The 27,508-nt window shown below is 43.7% G+C and overlaps 1 protein-coding gene across 2 annotated transcripts in view; it reads left to right on the forward strand.

Moving 5' to 3' along the window:
* Positions 1-27,508, forward strand: part of LOC106089678 (galactokinase) — a 156,564-nt gene that overhangs the window by 18,717 nt on the left and 110,339 nt on the right. For both annotated transcript variants that reach the window (XM_059367804.1, XM_059367806.1), the window contains exons 4-5: positions 16,427-16,612; positions 22,237-22,362. In XM_059367804.1, coding sequence (XP_059223787.1) covers positions 16,427-16,612; positions 22,237-22,362 — 312 coding nt within the window. The remainder of the gene's footprint in view (positions 1-16,426; positions 16,613-22,236; positions 22,363-27,508) is intronic.

Consider the following 27,508-nt stretch of genomic DNA (forward strand, 5'->3'; position numbering starts at 1 on the left):
ATTTGCGGATATCGAAACACTTTTGCAATTAAAGATTTTCTGGTTTTACCACAAAAGGAAGGTCCTTTTAACGTAGACGAAGCTGCTAAAGGGTTTACGATAAAAAAAAGTTAGTTACGTTCAATAATACTACGTTTATGGCTATTGTTTGATACGTTTAGGAGAAACGTTACACGGTTAACGGTTGTACGCACCGGATTGGCCCGATGGAACCCTCATCGGCAAGGACTGCCCCCTCAGTGTACGTGGTTGTCTTTTTTCGTCCTGGAAGAGGCACATCCCGGAGTGAAAAGAACCCCATACACTGGTTCTCTTCAGTTTGCCAGAACCGCCTCCATCATCGGTCGGTGTCAGTGAGGTGTAACCGGTGCATGGAGTGGATACATTTCCGATCTTGCTCTGGCCTCACTTCACTACGGGAGTAAAGTCATACTGGATATGTCGCAAGGTGCTGTGCGAACATAGCCAGCAGTGGGTCACAAGCGTCGTCGTCGTAGCCTTCTGCGTCCTCGTCGGACTATGTGACCCCCCCGACCTCTCCTGTACGGCAATATTCGCAACAGCAGCATCCCAGCCCGAATATTGCAGGCCAGTGCCGGGATTTTTGCAGCTAAACTGCAACGGACTCCGTGGCAAGATCGATAAGATTGTGGATTTCATGAGTCGAAAAGATATATTGGTCGCAGCGATCCAGGAGACAAAGTTGACCAACACCTGCAGCTTGCACAGTTGTCACGGATACAATGCGCTACGTAAGGATCGCTCAAGGAGAGGAGGTGGGGAATTGGCCTTCGTGATACACTATTTCGTGCAATATAGATCCATTCCGCCTGCGCCTGGCGCTAGTGAACTCTACATGGAGTGCATGGGAATAGCAGTCATGTCAGATTCTGCCGAGATAGCGCTATAAAACGTTTATATACCGCCGGTTTGTAGCTGTGTCCCGATTAATGGCCAAGCTTACAACCCCGACATAAGTGGGTTACTATCTGGCCATAATCGTCTGGTTCTAGGGGACTTTGGCAGAGCAGATTGAAAGCCCCACGTTTTGCGCGGTGAATGAGGATGCCCCACTAGGATTACGAGGAGGTGCAGCAGCTCGCCAGACATCTCCATTGCATCCCCTGATCTCCTCAGTAACGTATCCTGGCAAGCTGTCTCTCTCTGTGGGGTCAGATCACCTCCCCACAATTCTCACCGTCATAACCTCTGAGCGCCGGACGTTTATCTATCATAAGAAGGCCGATTGGGCTGGCTTCAGAGAGTATACCAACCGTCGCTTCAGTAAACTGCCACCTCCCCCGGATGTGCTGGTGGTCGAGAGGAAATTCCGAGACATCATTCACGCAGCAGCCGCTCGCTTTATACCAGCCGGGCGAATAACTCAAGTGCGGCCGAATTTCCCGGCGCAAGCAGTGGTACTCGCAGACGAGCGTGATGGGATTCGTGCTATGGACCCCGCTAACCCCAGCGAGCAGAATCTGGAAATAAACAGGGTAGTCAACGAACATCAGCGGAATTTGTGGCTAGAACACTTGGAGCAATGTAACTTAGGCATCGATGAAGGCAAACTGTGGTCTACTGTTAAATCTCTTTCGAATCCAGGTAGACGGGATGACAGGACCTCAGTCACTTTTGGCGAAATAACCGTGACTGATCCGAAAAGATGCTCCAGGTTGTTCAACCGTCAATTTATTGTGCATCCCGAGAGTGACATGGCAAGGAGGAGAGCCATTCGCCGTATTCGTGGTCTCCGAGCCGATGGACAGCCATCGAAATTTACCGTGGGCGAAGTTACGAATGTCATCCGTACCGCCAAATCATCTAAGGCGTTGGGCCCCAACGGAATCTCGACATTGATGTTGAAGAATCTGGATTCACCTGGTGTTGAGTACCTTACTACTGTCCTCGAACTGTCTTTGAACACTCTTATAGTTCCCTATGTCTAGAAAATGGGCAGAGTGATCCCGCTAATGAAGCCTGGAAAGGACCCGAGCTTGGGGGAGTCGTACAGGGGATCTACCTTCTCTCACCAGTGGCAAAGACGCTTGAGGCGTTACTCCTCCCGAGCCTCGTAGGAGAAATTCCATTCGCCGAGCATCAACATGGATTCCGAAGACTGTATAGCACAATAACTGCTTTGCATGCCATGACCGCACATATTTGCCGTGGCTTCAATCAGTCCAGGCCATGTGAACGGTCCTCGTGGCACTGGAACTATCGAAAGCAATCGACACGGTCAGCCATGCCAATTTAATTGAGGACATTGCCAACACGCCCCTACAGCCAGGCTTGAAACGCTGGGTCGCGAATTATCTGTGTGGTCGTCAGCATCTTGCGGATAGATATCCACCGCCCAGAAGATCTAGATGATCTCGAGCTTGAAGTTCATCGCAACAAGAGAGAACCTTAGATCAAGCGGCATATCAAGCAGGTCTAGACAATATTCATGCAGACATGGTAGCAGTTGCGGTAAATGGCTACCGGGTGAATGCAGTCCTTGGAGAACGACCGCCTCCCATTGCACCTGAGGAAATTGACCTCCCCCGGTAAACCAGAGTAGTTCTGGCTCAATAACGTTCCGGCAGATGCAGTCGCCTCAACTTCTACAGAGCAAGGATGGATGTCGACGTCCAAGATGTATGACCCGATTGTAACCAGGGTTCGCACGATACACGTCACCTGTTTAACTGCTCGGCCAGACCCACTCGACTCAGACCCAGATTCCTGTGGACGCACCTTATTTTAGTCGCAGAGTTCCTGGGTCTTGACACTCAACAGAATCAAGCAGACCAAAGATAGAACACAATAAACTGCTACAACAACAACAACAACTATTTGGTTTGTCGTAAAAATTTCCCAAACGTTTAATTTTTATACCCACCATCGAAGGATGGGGGTATATTCATTTTGTCATTCCCTTTGCAACACATCGAAATATCCATTTCCGACCCTAAAAAGTATATATATTCTTGATCAGCGTAAAAATCTAAGACGATATGGACATGTCCGTCCGTCTGTCTGTTGAAATCACGCAACAGTTTTCAAAAATAGATATATTGAGCTGAAACTTTGCACAGATTCTTTTTTTTTGTCCATAAGCAGGTTAAGTTCGAAGATGGGCTATATCGGACTATATCTTGATATAGCCCCCATATATTGGGTTGCCCAAAAAGTAATTTCGGATTTTTTAAATGATACTTTCATTTAAAAAATCCGAAATGCATTTTTAATAAAACTTAGAATGAACTTTAATCAAATATACTTTTTTTAAACTTTTTTTCTAAAGCAAGCTAAAAGTAACAGCTGATAACTGACAGAAGAAAGAATGCAATTACAGAAGCTGTGAAAAAATTTGTCAACGCCGACTATATGAAAAATCCGCAATTACTTTTTGGGCAACCCAAAAGATCGATCCGCCGATTTAGGGTCTTGGGCCAATAAAAGCCACATTTATTATCCGATTTTGCTGAAATTTGGGACAGTGAAATGTGTTAGGCCCTTCGGCATCCTTCGTCAATTTGGCTCAGATCGGTTTAGATTTGGATATAGCTGCCATATAGACCGATCCGCCGATTTAGGGTCTTAGGCCCATAAAAGGTGCATTGATTGTCCGATGTCGCCCTTGATATACTTCTGCATTATGGCACTGATCGGTCCAGATTTGGATATAGCTGCCATATAGACCGATCTCTCGGTTTTAGGTTTTGGGGCCATAAAAAGTGCATTTATTGACCGATGTCGCCACAATTTGGGACAGTGAGTTATGTTAGACATCCTTCTTAAATTTCACTCAGATCGGTCCAGATTTGAATATAGCTGCCATATAGAGCGATCTATCGATTTAATGTTTTGTCCCCATAAAAGGCATTTTTATTGTCCGATGTTGCCGAAATTTGGGACAGAGAGTAAGGTTAAGCCCCTCCATATATTTCTGCAATTTGGTCTAGATCAATCAAGATTTGCATATAGCTGTCATATAGATCGATATCTCGATTTAAAGTCTTGGCCCCAAAAAAGGCGCATTTATAATCCGATTTAACTGAAATTTGCCACATTGACTTATGTTAGGCTTTTCGACATCCATGTTGTATATGGTTCAGATCGGTTTATTTTTAGATATAGCTATTAAAAAGACCAATAATTGAACAATGACTTGTACTTATTAGTATTTGTTCCAAATCGGATCACATTTCGATATACATTGCTATTGAACATAAGATATGCAATTTTCGCCGGATTTTGATGGAAGGTGGTTTACATATATACCCGAGGTGGTGGGTATACAAAGTTCGGCCCGGCCGAACTTAACGCCTTTTTACTTGTTTTTTATTTCTGTTTAACTTTCGAACGAGTGAATCTTTCCCCTCGAAATATTGCAATTTACTTGTCAGTGATGTAGGTCGGTTGGGACCATATCGGTCTATGTTTAGACTGATATGGAAGATTCTGCCCAGTCCAACTTACTACGCGTTCACTTGTTTTATCTTTGAAAACATAGAAGATTTCCCACTTATCCCTTCTTTTGAATAAAACCCATGACTATAAATTAACAGGCACTTCTTTTACCCTACCCAAATGCTAATTTAACCCATTTCGTATAATACGACATTCAAAAGATACTTTGAAACATTTCTGCTCAATTAACAAACGTGGCGAATTATCACAGTTTACAAAGTCCTTCGAAATGTTACTTTGGGAACAAATTTAAATTTTCAATGAGACATACATTTTACAGCTCTCGCCTGTAGTAAGTAACGAAGGACTTTATGGACAAACTTCGAATTAGATGTTTTCTTATGCAAACGCATACAACTGCAGTGCTGCACATTTGCCGCATTTAAGGTACGGCTAACTTAGTTCTTATCAGGTTCCTGCTACTTTAGACACTGGTGGTTGTATATCATGGACATGGCCTTAAGCGTTCATCACCTGTCCAACGAATGGAGGGTGAAAAACGCAGCAACAAAAAACAAAAAAAAAAAAAACTTAAAAAGTAATTCAAGAAGCTAGGCAAATAAAACACCAAGGAAAAATGAAAATCAACAGTGGCTCTTTTTCCGGCCAACGAATTTTTTTACAAAACAAAGACATTGGCCGTAAGACAGAAAAACATGCAAAGGCACTGACTTGCTGTTTGTTCCTTGAAACGACGTCTGCCTGGCGAACTTTTATTGTCCTCCGTGGCCAGTTGTTGTGCAATTCCCTTCTTCCTTGTTTCGCCTGACATTGGCTTTCGATGTGTGAGCTTTTATGTGACTCGGATGTCTGTGTGGTGCGTCAGCATTGTATGCACTTCCGTTGTTTCATCAATGTCCGTCCGCACGTCCATCCGGCTGTTTGCATTATGTTTGTCGTCCTCTTTCTCATTGTCTCTCACCACATCCTTTGCAGTCCTTTGTGGCCTGTGTCTCTGCCTGTGTTAAGACTGTGTGGTGCGTTGGTGGCCATGCACTCCTTTGGTGTCCTTTAAACTGACATTTGCATTTGAGGCAAAAATAAACTTCGTTTTTGTAGTTCGTTTGTTAGGTTCCTAAATAGTGACTTCCTCTTTACTTTAGGACTCTTTTTGTTTTTGTTCTGGTTGTTGTTGTTGTTTTTCTTCTTCTTCTTGGGCTTTGTTTGGCCAAGTGATCATTTGAAAAAGTTTTTATTTTCATGTAGACTTCAACCTGCGACAGCAAATGGCAAGCATAGTGCACTGAGAGTAATGAATGCGACGAAACAAAAGATTTTTTTTTAACAGAAAATGTTCACGAAAATTTCGTCAAAGTTTGTTTTTCCGAAAAAACGGGGGTCATCCTCAGTACGTCCACATCGATATTCTACAATTCAGGCCCGAAAAAAATCTTAATCATGGCTCTATGGTGTTCCCCATCGCCGGCTACATTTTTGAAGAAGTAAAGTCGAATGTTATCCCGGTACTGCTACAGGAGTCCCTTGAAGTCACCCTGCCCTGGGTTGAGCGGATTTTCCGAGCTAGCCTGGAATGGTCCTTCCATTCCAAGGGCATGGAGAGAGGTCAATGTAGTCTTTATCCCCAAGGCGGGGGAATAAACTACAGTACGACGAAAGCTCATAGGCCTGTTAGTGTGTCATCGTTTTTGCTGAAAACACTGGAAAGACTGATTGATCTAAAGGTGAGAGGGGGACTGACACCGCAAACCTTCAATGGGGCACAACACGCATACCTCAAAGTCAGGTCGGTGGAAACGACTCTTCACGAGGTCGAGACGTCTCCGACAGAAGGAGTGCACTTTGGCGCCGAAAGGCTTCAGTGGGGCACAACACGCCTACATCAAAGTCAGGTCGGTGGAGACGGCTTTTCACGAGGTGGCACAGGAGGCCGAGACGTCTCTACGACAGAAGGAGTACACTTTGGCGCCGGAAAACTTCAGTGGGGCACAACACGCATACCTCAAAGTCTGGTCGGTGGAGACGGCCCTTCACGGGGTGGTACAGGAAGTCGAGACGTCTCTACGACAAAAGGAGTACACTTTAGCGGCCTTCTTGGATATTCAGGGCGTCTTAAATAATGTGGAGATAGCATCGATAGTCGCCGCACTGGACCGCACGGGGATTTACCCCAATATTTCCCAGTGGATTATGAATGCGACCCTGGGAGATAGTGTGGTCAGAAGGCGGGCGACCAGAGGAACGCCCCAAGGATGGGTGTTCTCGCCGATTCTATGGAATCTCATGATTAATGAAATCCTGTTGGATTTTGGTGGGGATGACATGTGGATAATCGCTTATGCGGGCGACGTCGTGCTGCTGGTCAGAAGCAGGTTTCTGTCGACGATCAGCGACATCATGGAAATGGGTTTGGGACCAATCCAAGGAAGATGGAGCTGGTGCTCTTTACCGGAGTTCGGACTCCCGTCCTTGGACAGGGTCACCCTGTGGCTGTGGAAGGAGGCGAAGTACCTTGGCATGATCCTAAATTCAAAACTGTACGGGAAGAGGAATACCAAGGAAAAAAGCTGTAAGGCACTGTGCGCTTTTTACTCCTGCAGGAGGATGTTCGGCAGGAAGAGGGGGGTTACCCCCAAGGGGATTTATTGGACCAGTACTGACCTATGGAGGACTGTTATCGTGGAAGGCTGTGGAGAAGAGGACACGTACGAGGAAGTTCAAGAAAGTTCAAAGACTAACCTGCGTCGAGGTGCAGGGGCACTGAGATGCGCACCGCAGGCAGGCCTAGAAGCGATGCGTGATGTGCAGACCAAGGAGGGGGGTTGCGGCCACAGTTCGATTCTGGGTGTTATGTATGCGTAGGGTAAAGGTTCTTCGACTACCTGGCTTCAATGCCGACTGGGGTTAAGGCATTCGCGATTCGTTTTCCTGCGAGGGATGAATGGTGAGCGAATGGTGTACTTGAGGAGAATGAGACTCGATCTACACCGATGGCTCCAAGATGGAATCAGGCACTGGATTGAGGATCTACTTTCACGCCTGGGGTGAAGGCATTCGCGATTCGTTTTCCTGGAAGGGATGAATGGAGAGCGAATGGTGTACTTGAGGAAAATGAAACCTCGATCTACACCGATGGCTCTAAGATGAAATCAGGCACTGTCATCGAACGGAAGAGGACGAGGGGAGTTGCTGGCGTTCGATAAGAGGTCGATGAGTACTTTTACATGGTTCATAACCTGGCACTGTGCCATAGGCCGCATGTGAATACCGCAAAACAACTTTCGATGTTGTTGCCTCGATGAGGATGAGGAGAAGACTATTGAGCACTTGCTGTGTTCATATCCGAGTCTGCAGGGACAAAGGCTCTCATTTCTGGGGAACCCTTTCTTCTGCGATCTGGGTAAACTTGGGAAAATACCTCTGGTAGGTCTCCTGAGATTTGTTGAAGGAGCAGGATGGTGCCGACGGGGAGTGCCATGAGCGTAAGTACATCCGTGCTTGGGTGGGCATGGGCGTTTCTTCTCCTCCCCGCTCGTATTCTCCATTCTTTCGGGTTTTCTTTTATTCGTGTACAACCTCTAGTTGGCACAATTGGTCAATAAATGCGCTTGCAGTGACTCTAGAAGTGAAAATCGGGCGATATACATACACATATGAGAGCTATATCTAAATCTGATCTGATTTCTATGAAATTCACCAGTAAATCAAGAGTCATAAGAAGATCCTTACTGCCTCTCTGGTGTTCAGTTTTAAAAATAATTTGCATTGTTTCCCACAACTTTTCTTTTTTTTTTTTGTTTTAATATTTAGACACCATAAGCATTTCTCAAGTCAAAGATCTGCTCCACCTTTTTTTTTGTTCCAGTGTATTAGAAAAGTTTTACCTAAGCACCCAAAAATATGAAAACTATGATTTATCAGTTGTTGCTCTAAGAGCATTGTTAGGTGTTCAAAAAACACCAGGAGCCGCTAGAGTACCAACAGCAAGAGCAAACCAACAATCGGGCAAGTCAAACAAATTTCCCAAAAACTTGCAACTGACCCCAAAAGAGTCCAAATTGTCAGATAAGAGGCGGTTGTTTAAACTAAACCTCACCTGGAAACTTTCATCCTCCAATTCACACAGCACGGCCATCGTTCACTCACTGAGACAAAAGTTTCGAAAGTACCTACCAACCAAACAAAGAAAAAAAAAAAAACAAACAAGCATTGCACGAACCAAATGGCAAGGAGGTATTATTGTCCTGTTTTCGGTTAGAGGTAAACTTTTTAGCTTTTTGGTTTGTTGAATACAGGCACTCCATTTAAATTAGTGTTTTGGGGGAGTGGATGATAACAAAGCAGGACAATGCCAAACGAATGGGGGAAAATTAAAAGTGGATTTTTGTATAAATAATAATTAACTTGATGGGCATACATGCCAACAGTGTCGAACCATGCAAAAATGCTAATTTGCCCACGAACATTCTAAAACAGGGGGAAACTCCTTGCACATATCAAAGGCCACCCTTCAAATGAAAAATAGTTATAAAATCGTGCCTCTCAGCTTTGCGTTTTGAGAACTTGAAAGGTTTTCCCAGTTTTTATACCCACCACCGAAGGTTGGGGGTGTACTCCTTTTGTCATTCCGTTTGCAACACATCGAAATATCTATTTCCGACCCTACTAAGTATATATATATTCTTGATCGTCGTAAAATCTAAGACGATCTAGCCATGTCAGTCCGTCTGTCTGTTGAAATCGCTACAGTCTTTGCCATATAGACCGATCTCACGATTTACGGTCTTGGGCCCATAAAAGGCGCATTTATTGTCCGATTTGGCTAATATTTGGGAGAGTGAGTTGTGTTAGGCCCTTTGAAATTTCTATTCAATTTGTCCCAGATCGGTCCAGATTTGCATATAGGCGCCATATAGTCCGATCTCTCGATTTAAGGTTTTGGGCCCATTAAAGGCGCATTTATTGTCCATTTTCGCCGAAATTTGGGACAGTGACTTATTTGAGGCTTTTCGACATCCGTGTCGTATATGGTTTAGATCGGTTTATATGGATATAGCTACCAAAAATAGTAATGTTTTGATTTACAAAATTGAACAATCACTTGTACTTATTAGACCACTCAATGTCCGTGCCGAATTTGGTCCATATCGGACCATATTCCGATGTAGCTGATATGGGGGCATAACTTATGCATTTTTCCCCGGATTATGACTAAATGTGGTTTACACATATACCCGAGGTAGTGGGTATTCAAAGTGGGTATCCAAAGTGGGTATCCAACGAAATAAGGGACCAGTCTCTGCAAAATTTCAAAAAAAAAAAACAAGTAAAAGCGTGCTAAGTTCGGCCGGACCGAATTTTATATACCCTCCAACTTAGATCGCATTTGCCGAGCTCTTTCCATGGAATCTTTTTTTAGGCAAACAAAGCATAAAAAAATATTGAATATTGGAGACCACAGTAGAAGTCATTATGTAAAATTTCGGCCAAATCTAGTAAGAATTGCCCACTTAAGGGGTTGAAGAACTATAATAGGGAGATCAGTTTATAGGGGAGCTGTATTAGGCTATAAACCGATTCATGCCATATTCCACACGTATGTTAAAGGTCATGGAAGAAGCCGTTGTACCAAATCTCAGCCAAATCAAATAATACTTACGCTTTTAGAGGCTCAAGAAGTCAAGATCCCATATCAGTTTATATGGCAGCTATATCAGGTTATGGACCGATTTGAACCATTTTTAATATAGTTGTTGGAAGTCGTAACAAAACACGTCGTGCAAAATTTCAGCCAAATCGGATAATAATTGCGTCCTCTAGTGGCTCAAGAAGTCTAGACCCCAGATCGGTTTATATGGCAGCTATATCAGGTTATGGACCGATTTGCACTATTCTAAGCACAGTTGTTGAAAGTCATAACAGAACACGTCGTGCAAAATTTCAGCCAAATCGGATAATAATTGCGTCCTCTAGTGGCTCAAGAAGTCTAGACCCCAGATCGGTTTATATGGCAGCTATATCAGGTTATTGACCGATTTGAACTATTCTAAGCACAGTTGTTGAAAGTCATAACAGAACACGTCGTGCAAAATTTCAGCCAAATCGGATAATAATTGCGTCCTCTAGTGGCTCAAGAAGTCTAGACCCCAGATCGGTTTATATGGCAGCTATATCAGCTTATGGACCGATTTGAACCATACTTAGCACAGTTGTTGGAAATCATAATAAAACACCTCATGCAAAATTTCAGCCAAATCGGATAATAATTGTGTCCTCTAGAGATTCAAGTAGTCAAGATCCCAGATCGGTTTATATGGCAGCTATACCAAAACATGGACCGATGTAGCCCAATTACAATCCCAACCGACCTACACTAATAAAAAGTATGCATGACGAGCTAAACTTCATCTTGACTCCATTTGTGAAAGGTTATGGTCACTACAGAAGCTGCCTGTGTCGCTTCGGATGACACCTCTCCACGATGCCTAAATTGACCCATGTTCCAGATTCGCCATAGGTCACAATAAGTCGGATTCCTTCATAAACAAACGGTTTGGTTGGGTAAGGTTGAATGGGTTGCCCACCACATGTGAGTTTGCTCGGAGACCACTTTGGCTCCTTGTGATACCCTAGAAAGAAAGAGAAGAGAAAGAAGATGTCCGATCTCAGACCATACCCAGAGCTTATAAACGAAGTAAATAAACGCAAAGACTGAATAACCACCAGACAGGAGGGTGAAACGCCTATCCCTCACACAAGTTTACTTTCGTTGGATCTTATCGCACCCCGTTCTCATTCCGTTCACAAATCTCAGGAGATCTCCCAGAGGAACGTTGGAACGTTTAAAAAATTGTCCATCCAGAAAGGTGAGCCTGAGTCTCTGCAGACCTGGACATAAACATGGCAAGTGCTCAATAGTCTCACTCCTGCAGAAGTCATTGTGTGTTATTTCCATGTGGGCCGCCATGCGGCCTGTGGCTTAGTGTACAGTTATGACACCTGTCAATGGGCTCAGCGACCGCTTATCGAACGCCAGTAAATCCTTCATCCTATAGACGAACAGACAGACGAACTGACAGACAGACGGTAATCCAGACAGACAGACTGACAAACAGATAGATAGACTGACAGAAAGGTGAGCTTGAGTCCCTGCGGACCAGGACGTGAACATAGCAAGTACTCGATAATCTCCTACTCATCCTTATCAAGACAACTCTCGCAGAAGTCACTGTGTGGTATTACCATATGCGCCGCCATGCTGCCTATGGCACAGTTTATGGTTATGACACCTGTCAATGGGCTTAGCGACCTCTTATCGAACGCGGTCAGTGGTCAGGCCAAAGCGCCTTAGTGGTCAGGCAACCATCCGCTGAGTCCCTTCTCGCCACCGACCCCTCTCTGGCCATCTTATCTACTATGTTCAGTAGCCCGACAAATGGCACGACCGGTGACTGGTTCGCTCGGCGCAGACGAACATTCCCCGGAATCCCTTCATGTCCGGGAACCTATATCAGCTTCATATCGTGAACCCGGAGCCTATTCAGGAACTCTAAACAATCTGCCACACACCTCGACCTCCTTGAGTTTGAAGGGCGGTAGAACTCCCACTAGAATTTCTCTTGCGCCTACTGTAATAGTACAGACCTTTGCCTGAAAGACAGTACACTCGACCGGTAGTCTCAGAGACATACCCATGTTGAGTGCGTCGAAGCAGACCCACAGTCCAGTCACTGACTCTATCTTGGAGCCATTAGTGAAGATCGAGGTCTAATTCCCCTCAAACACAGCAATCGCCCTCCATTCGTCCCTTCCAGGAAAACGAATCCTGAATGTTCTAATCCCAATCGATAACTGTTCCAGATAGTCGGAGATACTATTCAGTCTACCCTCTGCATCAATAGCGTCCAGTATGGAACTGTGGCTGTACATGTCTTTCTTCAACATGTTATCGTAAGCTTGACGTTGGCTGCGCAGTTCCGAATAAAGGCCTGAATTGGCTGGATATCCAGCATCGCTTCCATACCTACCTGCCTTGCGGATCTCAGTGTCCCCCAGTCTCTATATATTCTCGAACTCCCTCGTACGAGTCTTCTTATTAATGGTCCTCCACCATACCAGTGGTCCATAGGTCGGTATTGGTCTCACAATGGCCATATATACATACAATAAATCATCTTGGGGATTATCCCCCACTTCCTACCTAACATCATCCTGCAGAAGTGAAAGCTGACAATGCTTGACGGCTCCTTTCCTCCGTATTCCTCTTCCGGAAATTCCTCTTGTTACCCGCCTTCTGATCAAATCTATCTCCAAGATTTGCAATAATAATCCTGCCACGAAGCATATTATTAGTCCACTGGGAAATAATAGGGTGGATCCCATGCGGTGATCCTATCATCACGTTACTGAAGGCCACCTCCACATTATCCAAAAAGACCGCCTCTCGACCTCTGGTACCACGTCGTGAAAGGCCGTCTCTACCGACCTGCCTTTGAGGTATGCATATTGTGCCCCACTGAATTTCTCCAGCGTCAGTCCCTCTCTCACCGTCAGGTCTATCATTCTTTTCAGTGTTTTGAGTAAAAACGATAACAGACCAATAGGCCGGTTAATGAAAGAAATATGGTAACAGTCATCGAATCGGAAGAAAATTGGAAGACGACAGACGCGTATATAACGATAGTCTACAAATGACTGAAAGAGAAAGAGGTTGTCCGAAAGGCGTTACAGGCAACACAAGGCTAAAAATGAGCTAGCGCCCCCGCGAAGTATTACCATCTGACTGTTCCGCGAGATTGGAGATAGGAAATGGGTTGTGGTTTAGTACGTCAAAATCGAGCATGTTTTTCAGTACAGGCTCTATACATCTTTCGATGACTTTATACCTACAGCGATGCAGAAAAAAAAAACCAAATAGACAGACGGATAGACAGACAGACAAATAGATGGACTGACAGACAGGCCGTCATTCAAGTAGACGGACTGACAGATAGATAGACTGACTGATAGATAGACAGAGTTAGACAGACGGCTGACTAGCTTAGGTGTATGTCCATAGCAACATGGGGCGGATAAATATCCGCACACTCTTTTCAGCCTAACCTAACCTAAACAGACAGATGAGGGTGTGTTTTAGTACGTAGAACTGGTGCATGTTCGTCAAAATCCGGTGAAAAATGCACACCTTATGCCCCATAGCAGCTATATCGAAATATTTTCCGATTTGGACCAAACAGTCATTGTTCAATTGTGTTTAACAAAATATTGGTCTTTTTAGTAGGTATATCTAAAAATAAACCGATCTGAACCATATACGACGCAGATGTCGAAAAGCCTAACAGAAGTCACTGTGTCAAATTTCAGTGAAATCGGATTATAACTGCGCCTTTTATGGGGCCAAGACTTTAAATCGAGATATGGTTCTATATGGCAGCTATATGCAAATCTGGACCGATTTGGGCCAAGTTGCAGAAAAATGTCGAAGAGCCTTACACAACTCACTGTCCCAAATTTCTGCGAAATCGGACAATAAATGCGCCTTTTATGGCCCCAAAACCTTAAATCTAGAAATCGGTCTATATGGAAGCTATATTCACATCTGGACCGATCTGGGTCAAATTAAAGAAGGATGTCGATGGTCCTTACGCACCTTACTGTCCCAAATTTCGAAGACATCGGACAATAGGTGCACCTTTTATGTGCCCAAAACCTTAAATCGAGAGATCAGACTATATGGCAGCTATATCCAAATCTGGACCGATCTGTGCAATATTACAGAAGTATGTCGAGGGCTTTAACTTAACTCACTGTCCCAAATATCGACGACATCGGACAATAAGTGCGCCTTTTATGGGCCTAGGGCCCTAAATCGGCTGATCGGTTTATATGGCAGCTATATCCAAACCTGGACCGATCTGGGCCAAATTGAAGAAGGATGTTGAAGGGCCTAACACAACTCGCTGTCCCAAATTTTAGCAAATGCGGATAATAATTCTGGCTTCTATGGGCCTAAGACCCTAAATCGGCGGATCGGTTTATGTGGCAGATCTGGACCGATCTGTGCCAAATTGAAGAAGGATATTGAAGGGCCTAACACAACTCGCTGTCCCAAATTTCAGCAAAATCGGACGATAAATTTGACTTTTATGGGCCTAAGGATATTTAAGGATAAGATCTAGGGATAAGATATTTTCCGATATAGCCCATCATCGAACTTAACCTGCTTATGAACAAAAAAAAGAATCTGTGCTAAATTTCAGCTCGATATCTCCATTTTTAAAGACTGTAGCGTGATTCCAACAGATAGACGGACAAAATGAATATTCCCCCAATCCTTCGGTGGTGGGTATAACAAGTAAAAGCGTGCTAAGTTCAGCCGGGGGAAATTTGGATACCCACCACCTTGTAATACAACGGTAAAAATACATCATATATGAATCCATAGCAGCCATATCTAAATATAGTCCGATCTCTACCATATTCAGGAAGGTTATTATAGGATCTAACACAACCCCTCCTACCAAGATCATCGGTTAAAAATTGCACCTTCTATGGACCAAAGGTCGTAAATCGGGATATCGGTACATGTATGTGTCAGCTTTATCCAAATATAGACCGATCTGAATCATAATGAACACGAATGTCGAAGAACCTTATACAGCTGCTGTGTCAAATTGAGTAATAAACGTGTTATTACTGGTCTAAGAACTTAAATTGGGAGATCGGTATATATGGCAGATAAAACCAAACATAGGCCGAACTTGGCCATACTCTGTACTAATGTCGAAGGGCCTAACGCAACGCATTGTGCCAAACTTCAGGGAAATCTGTTAAGAAATTCATCTTTTATGAGCCTAAAAGCTAAAATCGGGAGATCGGTATTGGAGCCTTATTAAACAGGGCCTATCGAGGAGCCTAACACAATTCGCTATCACAAATTTCTGAGAAATCGGACAATAAATGCGCCTATTATGGGTGCAAAACCTTGAATCAAGATATCGATCTTTATGGCAGCTATATCCAAATCTGGACCGATCTGGGCCAAATTAAACAAGGATGTCGAGGGGCTTTTACACAACTCGCTGTCCCATATTTCAGCGAAATCGGACACTAACTGCGTCTTTTATAAGCCTAAAACCTTAAATCGGGATATCAGTCTATACATGGGCAAAATTAAACAGGAATTTCAAGGGGCCTATCATCGCTCATTGTACCAAATTTTGTCGAAATCGGTTAATAATAGGTCCTTTTATGGACTCAAGACCCTAGATCGAGCGATCGGTCTATACGGCAGCTATATCAGATTTGGATATTGCCGATCAAGGGCAAATAAGAAAGGGATGTCGAGGGACCTAACACAACTCACTGTCCCACATTTCAGCTAAATCGGAGAATAAATGCGCCTAATGTGGGCCCAAGACCTTAAATCAGTCATACCAAACCACCAAGTTCAAAATTTCAGCCAAATCGGTTGAGAAAAGCAAATATGAAAGGGTGTAGATTAAAATTTGAAAGCTGCAGTAATTGAATGCCAACTTGAAGCAATGCAGAAGCGGTTCCGGTGTGATGGTTCATGTGTAGGGCCACTGTTGGTAGTGTGCTACAATTACGTCCATTAAAAACAGACAGACAGAAATCGCCCAATGGCTTTTGAGTTACATTTTGTAGGGTCACAAATCGATATTTCCAAATATCTAGACCCGATTTGAGCCTTCAGTGTGTCATCAAACATATCTTATTTCCTCCTGCAGGGCTTTTATTTAGGATTATTTACATCTTTATTTAATTAATTATTTGATTCCTCATTTCATATTCTCTGTTGAGGCAACAGAGCCTCTTATTTTATAAAACAATTCCCTATTTTTAATGAAATTTTCTTTTATCTTTATCTTCCTCTTTCTGTTGCTTAAAAATGATGGCGATGACGTTCTTTATGATGCGAATGCTCTTTCCTATGATGTTCATGATGATGATGATGATGACGATGATGCTGCCCCTGTTAATTATCCAGATGGGCTAACTATGTAAAAGGTGTAATCCACACTTTTATGGCCAGCGTTGGTGTACAACTTGCGAATGGTTTCAATGCGGTCATTGTGAGTAATGTGCCCGTGGGGGCCGGTTTATCGTCAAGTGCTGCCATTGAGGTAGCCACATTGACATTCCTCGAACATTTTACCGGCCACAGCGTAGTAAGGTAAATCTTTTTGGTTGTTTTTGTTTCGTTTTTATTTTTCAGCGGAAAAATCTCCCCCTTTTTTTACCAAATGCCACAAACTTGTGGGCTATTTACAAATTAAACTTTCAAATAAACATTGGCATAGCAGTCAATGTTTGCATGGAACGCCAGTTTAGAATGCAGAAATATTACAAAGTGCCTCTACATGGCAAGAGGGAACAGTCATGTGGTTTAAGGATTTTTTTGGAAAAGCAACATTTGTAGAAGAAAATCAAAAGTTAAAAATAACAAGTAAAAGCGTGCTTAGTTCGACCGGGCGGAATCTTAAACACCCTCCACCATGGATCGCATTTGTCAAGTTCTTTGACCGATATCTCTTTATAGGCAAACAAAGGATAATGGATAAGAATTGCTTTGCTCTTTGAGCCGCCACAATCGCTTCATATACCAAGTTATGAAGCGATTGTGGCGGCCATTCCTGATTTGGCTGTTGGAGATCAAAGTGGAATTCATTGTGCAAAATTTCAGCCAAATCGGATGAAAATTGCTCCCTCTAGAGGCAAGAGAAGTATAATCGGGAGATTAGTCTGTATGGAAGCTTTATCAGGTTGTGAACCGACTTAGACCATATTTGATGGTCACGCCAAAATGCTTCATGCAAAATTTCAGCCAAAACGGATAATAATGGCGCCCTCTTGCGGCTCAACAAGTCAAAATACGACTTCTGTTTATATGAGAGCTATATCAGGTTGTGAACAGATTTGGACCGTGCTAGGACACAGTTGTTAATGGTCAATCCAAAGCACTTTATGCAAAATTTCAGCCAAATCGGATATTAATTGTGTCCTTGGAGGCTCAAGAAGTCAAGTTCCGAAATTGACTTATTTGAGAGCTATATCAGATTATGAACCGATTTGTACCATAGGTGGCACCGTTGTTCAAAACTAAAAACCTAGTGCAATGTTTTAGCCAAATGGGATAAGAATTGCACCCTCTAGAAGTCTAGATCCTGGATCAGTTTATTTGGGAGCTTTATCAAAGCATGGACAGATATAGCCAATTTACGATCCCAACCGACTCATACTTACAGCAACTCATGAGAAATTTCAAGTGCCTAGTTTTTTTTCCTTCGAAAGTTAGCGAGCTTTCGACAGACGGACCGAAAGTGCTTGGTTAGGTTTAAGTGACAGTCTGCCATCAGACTCACTTAGACGTTTTCTACCATTGTGAAACCACAGGAAGTGAAGAAGGAAGATGCCTTCTAGTTCCTACCGTTAAACCATCCAGATCGTTTTAAAAAGCCCAATAATGTTCACCTCCGCTTAACCAGACAGGTTCTCAAAGAAATGAGAACCTAATGTGGAACTCCTTCTGACTGCTCTTCGATGTCCTCACAGCTTCTGCAAAAGTCGTTGTTGGCAATCTTCAGTCCGTCAGCATGTTTTCCGATTAGACAGTGACCTGTCATGAAACACACTGGTCGGATAACCTTTACGATAAGACCAGTTCTGTTCTTTAACACAATCCGCAGGGTGCCAGGTCATAATGGAGTAAGGGGGAATGAAAGGGCAGACTATTTGGGAGTGAAGGCCAGAGGACTGCCGTTGATAAACTTGGTTAACTCGAAGCCTTTCAGGTCGTCGAAGTCCGAGTTAAGGGAATGGGTGACGAATGCCCATGCAACCCTGTGGAACAGCGAAACAGTCGGTAGGACGACGAAAATTCTATGGGGAAGCAAGAAGGTGGTCTGGATAGCTTTTGGTATCATAACGCTGATAGAAAAAGATCTGTACTTTACCAATATCGAATGGTATTCATTTACTCGCGTTATTGCAATTATCTTCAACACCATTTGGTATTAATTTAATACCAGACGAGGTCTGTCGGCATGTTTTCCGATTAGACAGTGACCTGTCACGACGGACACAATGATTGAGACTTCAGTTCTAGCTAATGACAGCAAAGCGATAGACCTCTTTAAATCTAGATTAGGCCACATAGTTTTGGAATGCTCACAGCCCCCTCTTTGTGACCTTCTATCATTCGTTGTCCTTCCGGCCTGGTTCTAAAGACTTAACTCACATGTCGCTGGAGGCATAACCACAGATTCCAGTATCCCTGGAATGTGTAGGGTAGTTCCTAGTCTCGCAACCTCGTCCGCTTTACAATTCCCCGGGATATGTCTGTGATCAGGCACCCAGAACAGGTGAATTTTGAACTGTTCAGCCATCTCGTTGAGAGATCTGCGACAGTCGAGGACGGTTTTGAGATCAGAAATACATTCTCCACGGATTTAATGGCTGCCTGGCTGTCTTACATTATATTTTAGCCATTCCACCACTTCCTTAATTCCAAGGATCGACCGCAGGGGTCGGGTAACCTTCTCAATATGACCAGTTCTAGTTTTTCAGTGTACACCCTAAAGCCCACCTGGTCATCCAGTGTGGAACCAACCGTATAGAAGTCTATGCAACTTTTGTTTCCAGTGATATCGCAGTTCCAATCGGTTCTATCAAGCATAGTGGTACAGTAGTTTTTATCAAAAAGCGGCTCAGGTGGGTTGTAATCCACACTGGCTGGACCATCGGATATTGTACCAAGGATAACACAGTGTCCGTAGCCGCCACATGACCAAAGAGAAAGCTACCTTAACTTCACGGCAGTGGTCGCAGCAATTTGACTAACCACAATGTCGAGGGGCATAAGATGTAGCATTGAATTCAGTGCATCAGATGGCGTCCTCAATGCGGCTGTGATGCACAAACAAGCCATCCGATTAGGTATTGAGTAGTAGGTGGACTTTTGAAGCGCCGTTCACCAGACCACAACAACATATATAGCATTATAGGTCTGACAACTGATGTATATACCCAATGAACGACACGCGGTCTAAACCCCAAACTTTTGCCAATGGCTCTCTTTTGCAGGTTCATAGGGCAAGAGCTGCCTTTCTTGCCTTTCCAAAAATTTTGGATTTGAATTTCAATTTCCTGACCAGCAAAACACCCTGGTATGTTGCGGTTTCTGTAAATTGGACATTCTCTCATCCCAAGGAGACAGGTTCCACTGTAGGCAACTTGTATCTCTTGCTGAAAAGAACTACTTCTGTCTTGCACGGATTTAAGCACAGACCACCTTCAGTAGCCCAACTTTCTGTTGCACGTAGAGCTGTCTGAAGTATATCTCTTAGAGTGCTAGGAAACTTTCCCCTAACCGCAATTGCTACGTCATCATCATACGCGACCACTTTTACGCCTTTTTTCTTCCAGAGACAATAATATATTGTTAATTGCTATATTCCAAAGTAGAAGAGACAGTACATCTCCTTGAGGTGTTCCTCTGCTGACCCATCTTTTTAGATCCACAGATCCCAAGCCTGTCGTGATGCTTCTTTTAGTAAGTTGATGCCTAGAAACCCCAACTTCTTCATGATTGACGTCGGTTTTACATTATTGAAAGCACCATTGCATAGTCCTTAACAGCGAGAGAACGCTCTATGTAGCCGACTAGGTCGTGAAGGGCAGTTTCAGTGGATTTACCTTTATCATGTGCATGCTGTTGTCGCGACAGGCGATCTCCAGGGATCTTTGCCCTAAGATATGTTTCTACCAACCTCTCAAGAGCATTCACCATAAAGGGTGACAGACTAATAGGACGAAAATCTTTTGCCTTCGTGTGGTAGGGTTTTCCTGCTTTCGGAATGAAAATCACCTTCGTGTCTCTCCATCCCACAGGCTTATATGACATTCTGATACAAGCAAAGTATATCTCCCTAAGCCAAAGAACCAGTCTATCAGACACAGCTTGTAATTCAACCGGTGCATCATCTGGGCCTGACGACTCAAAAGAGTCGACACTTCTTATCGCTCAAAAGGACTTTCGGGTCAGACACAATTTCTCTCCGATGAATGCATATCAGTGACAACCTCTTCTGGCGCCACGTTGTTCGTTGAAGAATTTCCCGGGAAATGTGTATGAACGAGTAGTTCTAGTGTTTCCTCACTAGACATTGTCCATACATTTTCTGACTTCTGGATATACGCCACCGTTATAGGTCTCGAGGGCAGAATCTTCCTAAGCCTAGAGGCCTCAGATGTATCCTCCACCGAGCTGCAGAATTCTACCCAGGATTTGTTCTGAGCCTTTCTAAGCTCGCCCTTGTATTTTCTTAGCTCAGCCTTATAGATGTCCCAATCGTATGTTGTTCTTGTGGCTTTTGCTCTGTTGAAGAGTTTTCTGCTGTCCTTCCTTAGACCAATCAGCTCTGGCGGTTCATCATGGCGGTACGCCCCCTTACGGTATAAACAAATTCTATAGCCTATTGCCTCTTCTTTACCATATTCGTTATCTACTCCCTAACACCTCTCATTTAAGTCCCATAGTGTCCCGATCGGTCCACTTTTGGTGCTTTTGGGCTAGGGGGGAGGGACAGCCCCTTACCATATCAACAAATTTTGAAGCCTATTGCTCCTTCCAGACCATATTAGTAATAGAAATCTCTAATACCTTTCATTTGAGTCCCCTATTGTCATTATCATCCAATATGTCTATTTGGGGGGATTGTGGGGTCGAGGCGTCTCCTTAGGTATCTGGACCCAATTTCTAATATTAAATTAGTACTCTACTCTCGAATATCTTTCATTTGACTCCCATATTGTTCCGATCATCATAAATTGATTTTTGAGTTGTGCTTTTGGGATAAGGGGGAGAGTCCGCCCGCTAACGATATCAACAAATTCTATAGCCCATTGCTCCTTCCTAACCATATTCGCTATTTATTCCCTAATACCTTTCAATTGAGTCCCATATTGTCTCGAGCGGTCCACTTTTATTATTGGGTGGTGCTTCTTGGATAAGGGGGAGGGTCCGCCCCCTTACGATATCAACAAATTCTATAGCCTATTACTCCTTCCAGACCATATTCGTATTCTGCTCCCTAATACCTTTCATTTGAGTCCCATATTGTCCCGATCGGTCAACTTTTATTATTGGGCGGTACTTTTTCGATAAGGGGGAGGGTCCGCCCCCTTACGATATCAAGAAATTCTATAGCCTATGCTCCTTCCAGACCATATTCGTAATCTTCTTTTCATACCTTTTATTCGAGCCTCATATTATCACGATTTGCCTATTTGAATGGGGTTTTGGGATCGGGGTGGTCCCCTCAGTACTTGGACCCAATGTTTATTATCAATTTTAATTCTCTATTTCCTAATACCTATCATTGGTCTCCTATTTTGTCCCGAACGGTCAACTTTGGTGCTTTTGGGATAAGAGAGGAGGGTCCGATCCCTTCCAATATCAAAAATTATATAGCATATTGCTCCTTCCAGGCCATAATCGTAATTTACTCCCTCATACCTTTCAATTGAGTCCCGTAAAATTTTTTTTATTGAAAATTTCATTTTCCATGGTAATCATGGACAACTTTAATTCCTCAAAGATAATTTTCCCAAAATTTAGTTTTTCTAAAAAAAAATTTATTTAATTTTTTTTTTATAGGCAATCCCTTTATTATGACTACACCCATTTATCATGTGTTTATAAAATCTCGTTAATATTCTCCCTCCATTTTTTTTTTCTCTTTCAATTCCATATTGGCCATATGCTTTTTTGGTGTTATCTCAAAACATTTGCTGCAGTGATTCCAAACGCGCTCTAATTTGCCAAGCTGCTGAGCATAATTTTGCTGGTATGCCATGCGGCATAATGGATCAAATGATTTCGGTAGCTGGACAAAAGGATGCTGCCTTGAAATTGGATTGTCGGTAAGTTTTGTGCAATTTTACGCTTTTGCTATGTGAGGGGAGCTTTATGGCTTTGACGCAAAAGCAATTTGGGGGAAAAGTGACAAAGTGAGTGCTGCCATTGCTTTTGAACCATTTAGGTGCCGTGCTATTCGAAAAGCATCCAAAGGCAGAAAAGGTACCCTAATTACGAACAAAGTGGACAAACACAAAGCTTTGCGTTTAAACGAATCGTTTGTTGGAAAGTTCATTGAACTGAAATTTTTGAAGATGACATTTAAGTTAATTTTTCACTACTTGGGCATGGGAGGAATAATCTTTTAAAGGAGATGTTGTGTGAAATTTCTCAAAAATGGGTTCCAAGCACTTACAGATTAAACTGAGAAAGCAAACTATTTCAAAGGGGTAATATTTTAAGTTTAACAAGTAAAAGCGTGGCCCGGCCGAGTCTTATATATTGGGTTGCCTAAAAAGTAATTGCGGATTTTTTAAAAGAAAGTAAATGCATTTTTAATAAAACTTAGAATGAACTTTAATCAAATATACTTTTTTACACTTTTTTTCTAAAGCAAGCTAAAAGTAACAGCTGATAATTGACAGAAGAAAGAATGCAATTACAGAGTCACACGCTGTTAAAAAATTTGTCAACGCCGACTATATGAAAAATCCGCAATTACTTTTTGGGCAACCCTATATCTTGGATCGCATTTGTCAAGTTGTTTGAATAACTTTTTCAAATTTATATGAGCTTTATCAAGTTCTTGACAGATATCGACCGTACTTATTAAGGCTGTTAGAAGTCATAGAAAAATACCACCTCCAAAATTTCAGGCAAAACGAGCAATAATTGCGCCCTCCAGTGGCTCAAAAATTCAAATTGGGAGATCGGTTTATATGGCAGCTATATCAGGTTATCAACCAATTTCAATACCATGACAGCCGGTTGCACGCACCGGATTGACCCGATTGAATCCTTCATCGGCAAGGACTGCCGCCTCAGTGTACGTGTTCGTCCTTTTTTCGTCATGGGAGAGACACTTCCCGGGATGCCTTTTTCGCATGCTTCTGGTTCGTGCCGGGATTGAAAAGAACCCCAGAACCTGGTTCTGTTCGGATTGCCAGAACCTTTTCCCTCATCGGTCGGTGAGGTGTAACCTCACCTCTCTTTACACCTCTCTGGCTTTACATCACTACGGGAGTATAGTCAGACTGAATATGTTGCAAGGTGCTGTGCGAACATAGGCAGCAGTGGATCACAAGCGTCGACGTCATCGCCTTCTGCGTACTCGTCGTCGGACTATCTGAACCCTCCAATCACTCCCGAGGGGCAACAGCAGCATCCCAGCCCCAATATTGGCATACCAGTGCCGGGAAAGTGTATAATTTTTGCAATTGAATTGCAACGGTCTCCGTAGCAAGATCGATGAGATTGCGGATTTTATGAGTCGGAAGAGCATTTTGTTTTCAGCGATCAAGGAGCGATCCACGGATACAATGTGCTACGTAATGATCGCTCAAGGAATGGAGTTGGGGATTCCCCTTCGTGATGCACCATTCCGTGCAGTATAGACCCTGCGCCTGGCGCTAGTGACCCCTACATGGAGTGCATGGGGATAACAGTCAGGTCCGGTGCTGCCAAAATAGAGCTATACCACGTGTACATACCGCCGGTTGGTAGCAGTCTCCCAATTAACGGCCAGGCTTACAAGCCCGACATAATTGGGCTACTATCTGTCCATAATCGTCTGCTTCTAGGGGACTTTAATGCAAATCACACTTCATGACATTCTCCCCTAGGTAACGACCAGCGGGGCATAGCTTTGGCGGAGCAGATTGAATCTCCAATTTTTGCACGGTGAATGAGGATGCCCTCACTAGGATTAGGAGGAGGTGTAGCAACTCGCCAGACATCCATTGCATGTCCTGATCTCCTGAGTGATGTATCTTGGCAAGCTGTCATTCCATCACCCTATAATTCTCACCATCGACCGACCAACCGACTTTATAACCTCTGGGCGCCCGACGTTTATCAATCAGAAGGAGGCCGATTGGGCTGGCTTCAGAGAGTACACCAATCGCCGCTTCAGTAAACTGACACCCCCTCGGATGTGCTAGTAGTCTAGAGGAAATTCCGTGATATCATTAACGCAGCTGCCGCTCGCTTTATACCAGCCGGTCGAATATCCCAAGTGCGGCCCAATTTCCCAGCGCAAGCAGAATCTGGAAATAAACAGGGTAGTCAACGAACATAAGCGGAATTTGTGGCTGGAACACTTGGAACAATGTTACTTAGGAGCCGGTTTAGGGAAGCTGTGGTCTACTGTGAAGTCACTCTCGAACCCCTATAGAAGGGGCAGGACCTTGGCGACGTAACTGTGACTGATCCGAAAAGATGCGTCAGGTTGTTCAACTGTCAATTTATTGTGCATCCCGACAGTGACGGGGCAAGTAGGCGTGGTGTCTGAGCCGATGGACAAACATCACAATTTACCGTGGGCGAAGTTACGAATGTCATCCGTGGCGCCAAATCATTCAAGGCATTGGGCCCCGACGGAATCTCTACACTGATGCTGAAGAATCTGGATTAACCTGTAGTGGAGTATCTTACTGCTGTCCTCAAACTGTCTTTGAACACTCTTATAGTTCCCGATGTCTGGAAAATGGGCAGAGTGATCCCGCTACTGAAGCCAGGAAAGGACCTGAGCTTGGGGAGTCGTACAGACCGATCTCCCTTCTCTCACCAATAGCAAAGGTGTTTAAGGTGTTACTTCTCCGGAGTCCAGTAGGAGAATTTCCATTCGCGGAGCAGCAACATGTATTCCAAAGACTATATAGCCCAACAACTTCCTTTCATGCCATCACCGCATACATTTGCCGTGGCTTCAATCAGCCCAGGCCTTGTTGACCACGTAAAAAGCAGCTGGCGGTCCTGTGGTTAGATATGCAGCGCCAGTGTGACCTCGTCAGCTCTGTGACATGCAGTGGAACAATATTCAGATCTGTCAGAATGCCGTCCTCCGAACTGCGACAAACTGTCTCTTCAGTTCTCACGTGGACCACCTCCATCAGTAGACAAAGATCCTAACCGTGCGAAGAGATAATTACATGTTGTCTAAGCAATACCTTTTGGGCTGTTATCGCAGGTAATCACCGCCCAGAAGCCTTAAAGGAGATCTACATGATCCAGAGATCCAGAGCGCTACAAAAGGAACCTCTAGATCATGCGGCATATGATGCGTGTCTAAACGACATATATGCAGTCATGGTGGCAGATGCGGTAAACAGCTACCGGGTAAATGTCATTCTTGGAAAACGACCACCTCCAGTTGCACCTAAAGAAATTAACCTCCCCCGGCAAACCAGAGTAGTTCTGGCTCAATTACGTTCCGGCAGATGCAGAGCCGCCTCAATTCCTACAAAGTAACGATTGATGCCGACGTGCAAGATGTATGTCCCGATTGTGACCAGGGACCACATGATACACGTCACCTGTTTAACTGCTAAGCCACACCCACTTTACTCAGACCCAGATCCCTGTGGACGCACCCCATCTTAGTCGCAGAGTTCTTGGATCTGGACACTCAACAGAATCAAACAGACGGAAGATAGAACACAACAAAATGCTACAACAACAACAAAAATATCAACCGATTTAGAATATACTTGGCACAGTTGTTGAAAGTCATACCAAACGTCATAATCTCAACTAAATTGGATAAGAATTGTGCCCTCAAGAAGCTCAAGAAGTCAAATCGGGAGATCAGTTAATATGGCGGCTATATCAGGTTATGAACCGATTTAAACCATTCTAAGTACAATTGTTTAAAGTGATACCAAACACCAAGTGCGAAATCGGAAAAAAATTGCGCCCTCTAGATGATCAAGAAATCAAGAAAGCCGGCAATGACATAGGAAATGCTCCAATGTCTCATCTTCCTCCCTACATGTTCTACACATGCTATCACATGCCGCACCGATTTTGTATAAGTGAGCTGGTGAACCTATGTGTCCCGTTCTGATACCGAAAGCTATACTGGCCTCCTTCTTACTCGCTTTCAGTAATAGTCTCGTCTTCTTATGATCCGTATCTACCTATAGGATTTTCGTCGACGGTTTCGCTGTTCCACAGTGTTACAGAGCGCTAGTAGCCCATGCTCTTAACTCGAGCTGCTTCGACCCGAAAGGCTTTGGGTTAACCAAGTTATTAAATGTAATCCTCTGGCCTTCTTTGTCAAATCGTCTGATTTTTCATTCCCCCCTGCAGGACTGTGTGGTCAGGCAGTCAAAAACAGATCTTAGTCCCTGGATTCTCAATAGAGACCCCCAGGCCCATTCTGTCCTCCAGCTTCGATCCATCTCTCGGAGATGGGTGGTGCGATTTAACCGAAATTTTGTGTGCTCTCTTATAGTAACCTACAAACAAAAATTGGGTATCCAAATTTCGGGTGGGGGGCCGCCCCACCCCCAAAATCTACCAGATGTATATATATATATATATATATATATAGTCCAATCAAGACAATATGCGACTCAAATGAAAGGTATTTAAAAGTAGAAAACGTATCTGATATCCAATTGTCGGATCAAGTGTTAGGGGGATCACCCCAAACCCCAAAACCAAAAACGAATTTTATATCCAAATGTGGGACAAAGTTTCTGGGGGCCCACCCCTTCCCAAAAACACCCCCTAAAGGGGACAAATTGACGACCATAGCAATATTCGGCTCTAATGAAAAGTTTTTGGGAGTAAAGCACGAATCTGATATCAATATTCGGGAAAAAAAAGTGATTATGGGCCACCCCAACCCCATAAAACCACCCAAATAGGACGTATTTGCTGACCATTGCAATATGGGGCTCAAATAAGAGGTATTTTAGAGTAGAAAAAGATTCTTATGTATATTTTCAGGGCCAAGTCACTGAGTGGCCGCCCCATCCCTCAAAGCAGTCCCCAAAACGGTCATGTTTCTCGACTATGGAAATATGGGGCTCAAATGAAAGGTAATTGGGAGGAGACTACGAATTTGATATCAACATTCGGGACTTAAGGTCTAACCGACGTCCCATCCGCAAATAGGACGTATTTGCTTACCATTACAATTTGGGTCTTAAAGAGAGTGGAACTCGATATTGATAGTTTTTAGGGCCCATACCCCAAACCGGACAT

This window comes from Stomoxys calcitrans, chromosome 4 (assembly GCF_963082655.1).
Source record: "Stomoxys calcitrans chromosome 4, idStoCalc2.1, whole genome shotgun sequence".
Lineage (NCBI taxonomy): Eukaryota > Metazoa > Arthropoda > Insecta > Diptera > Muscidae > Stomoxys > Stomoxys calcitrans.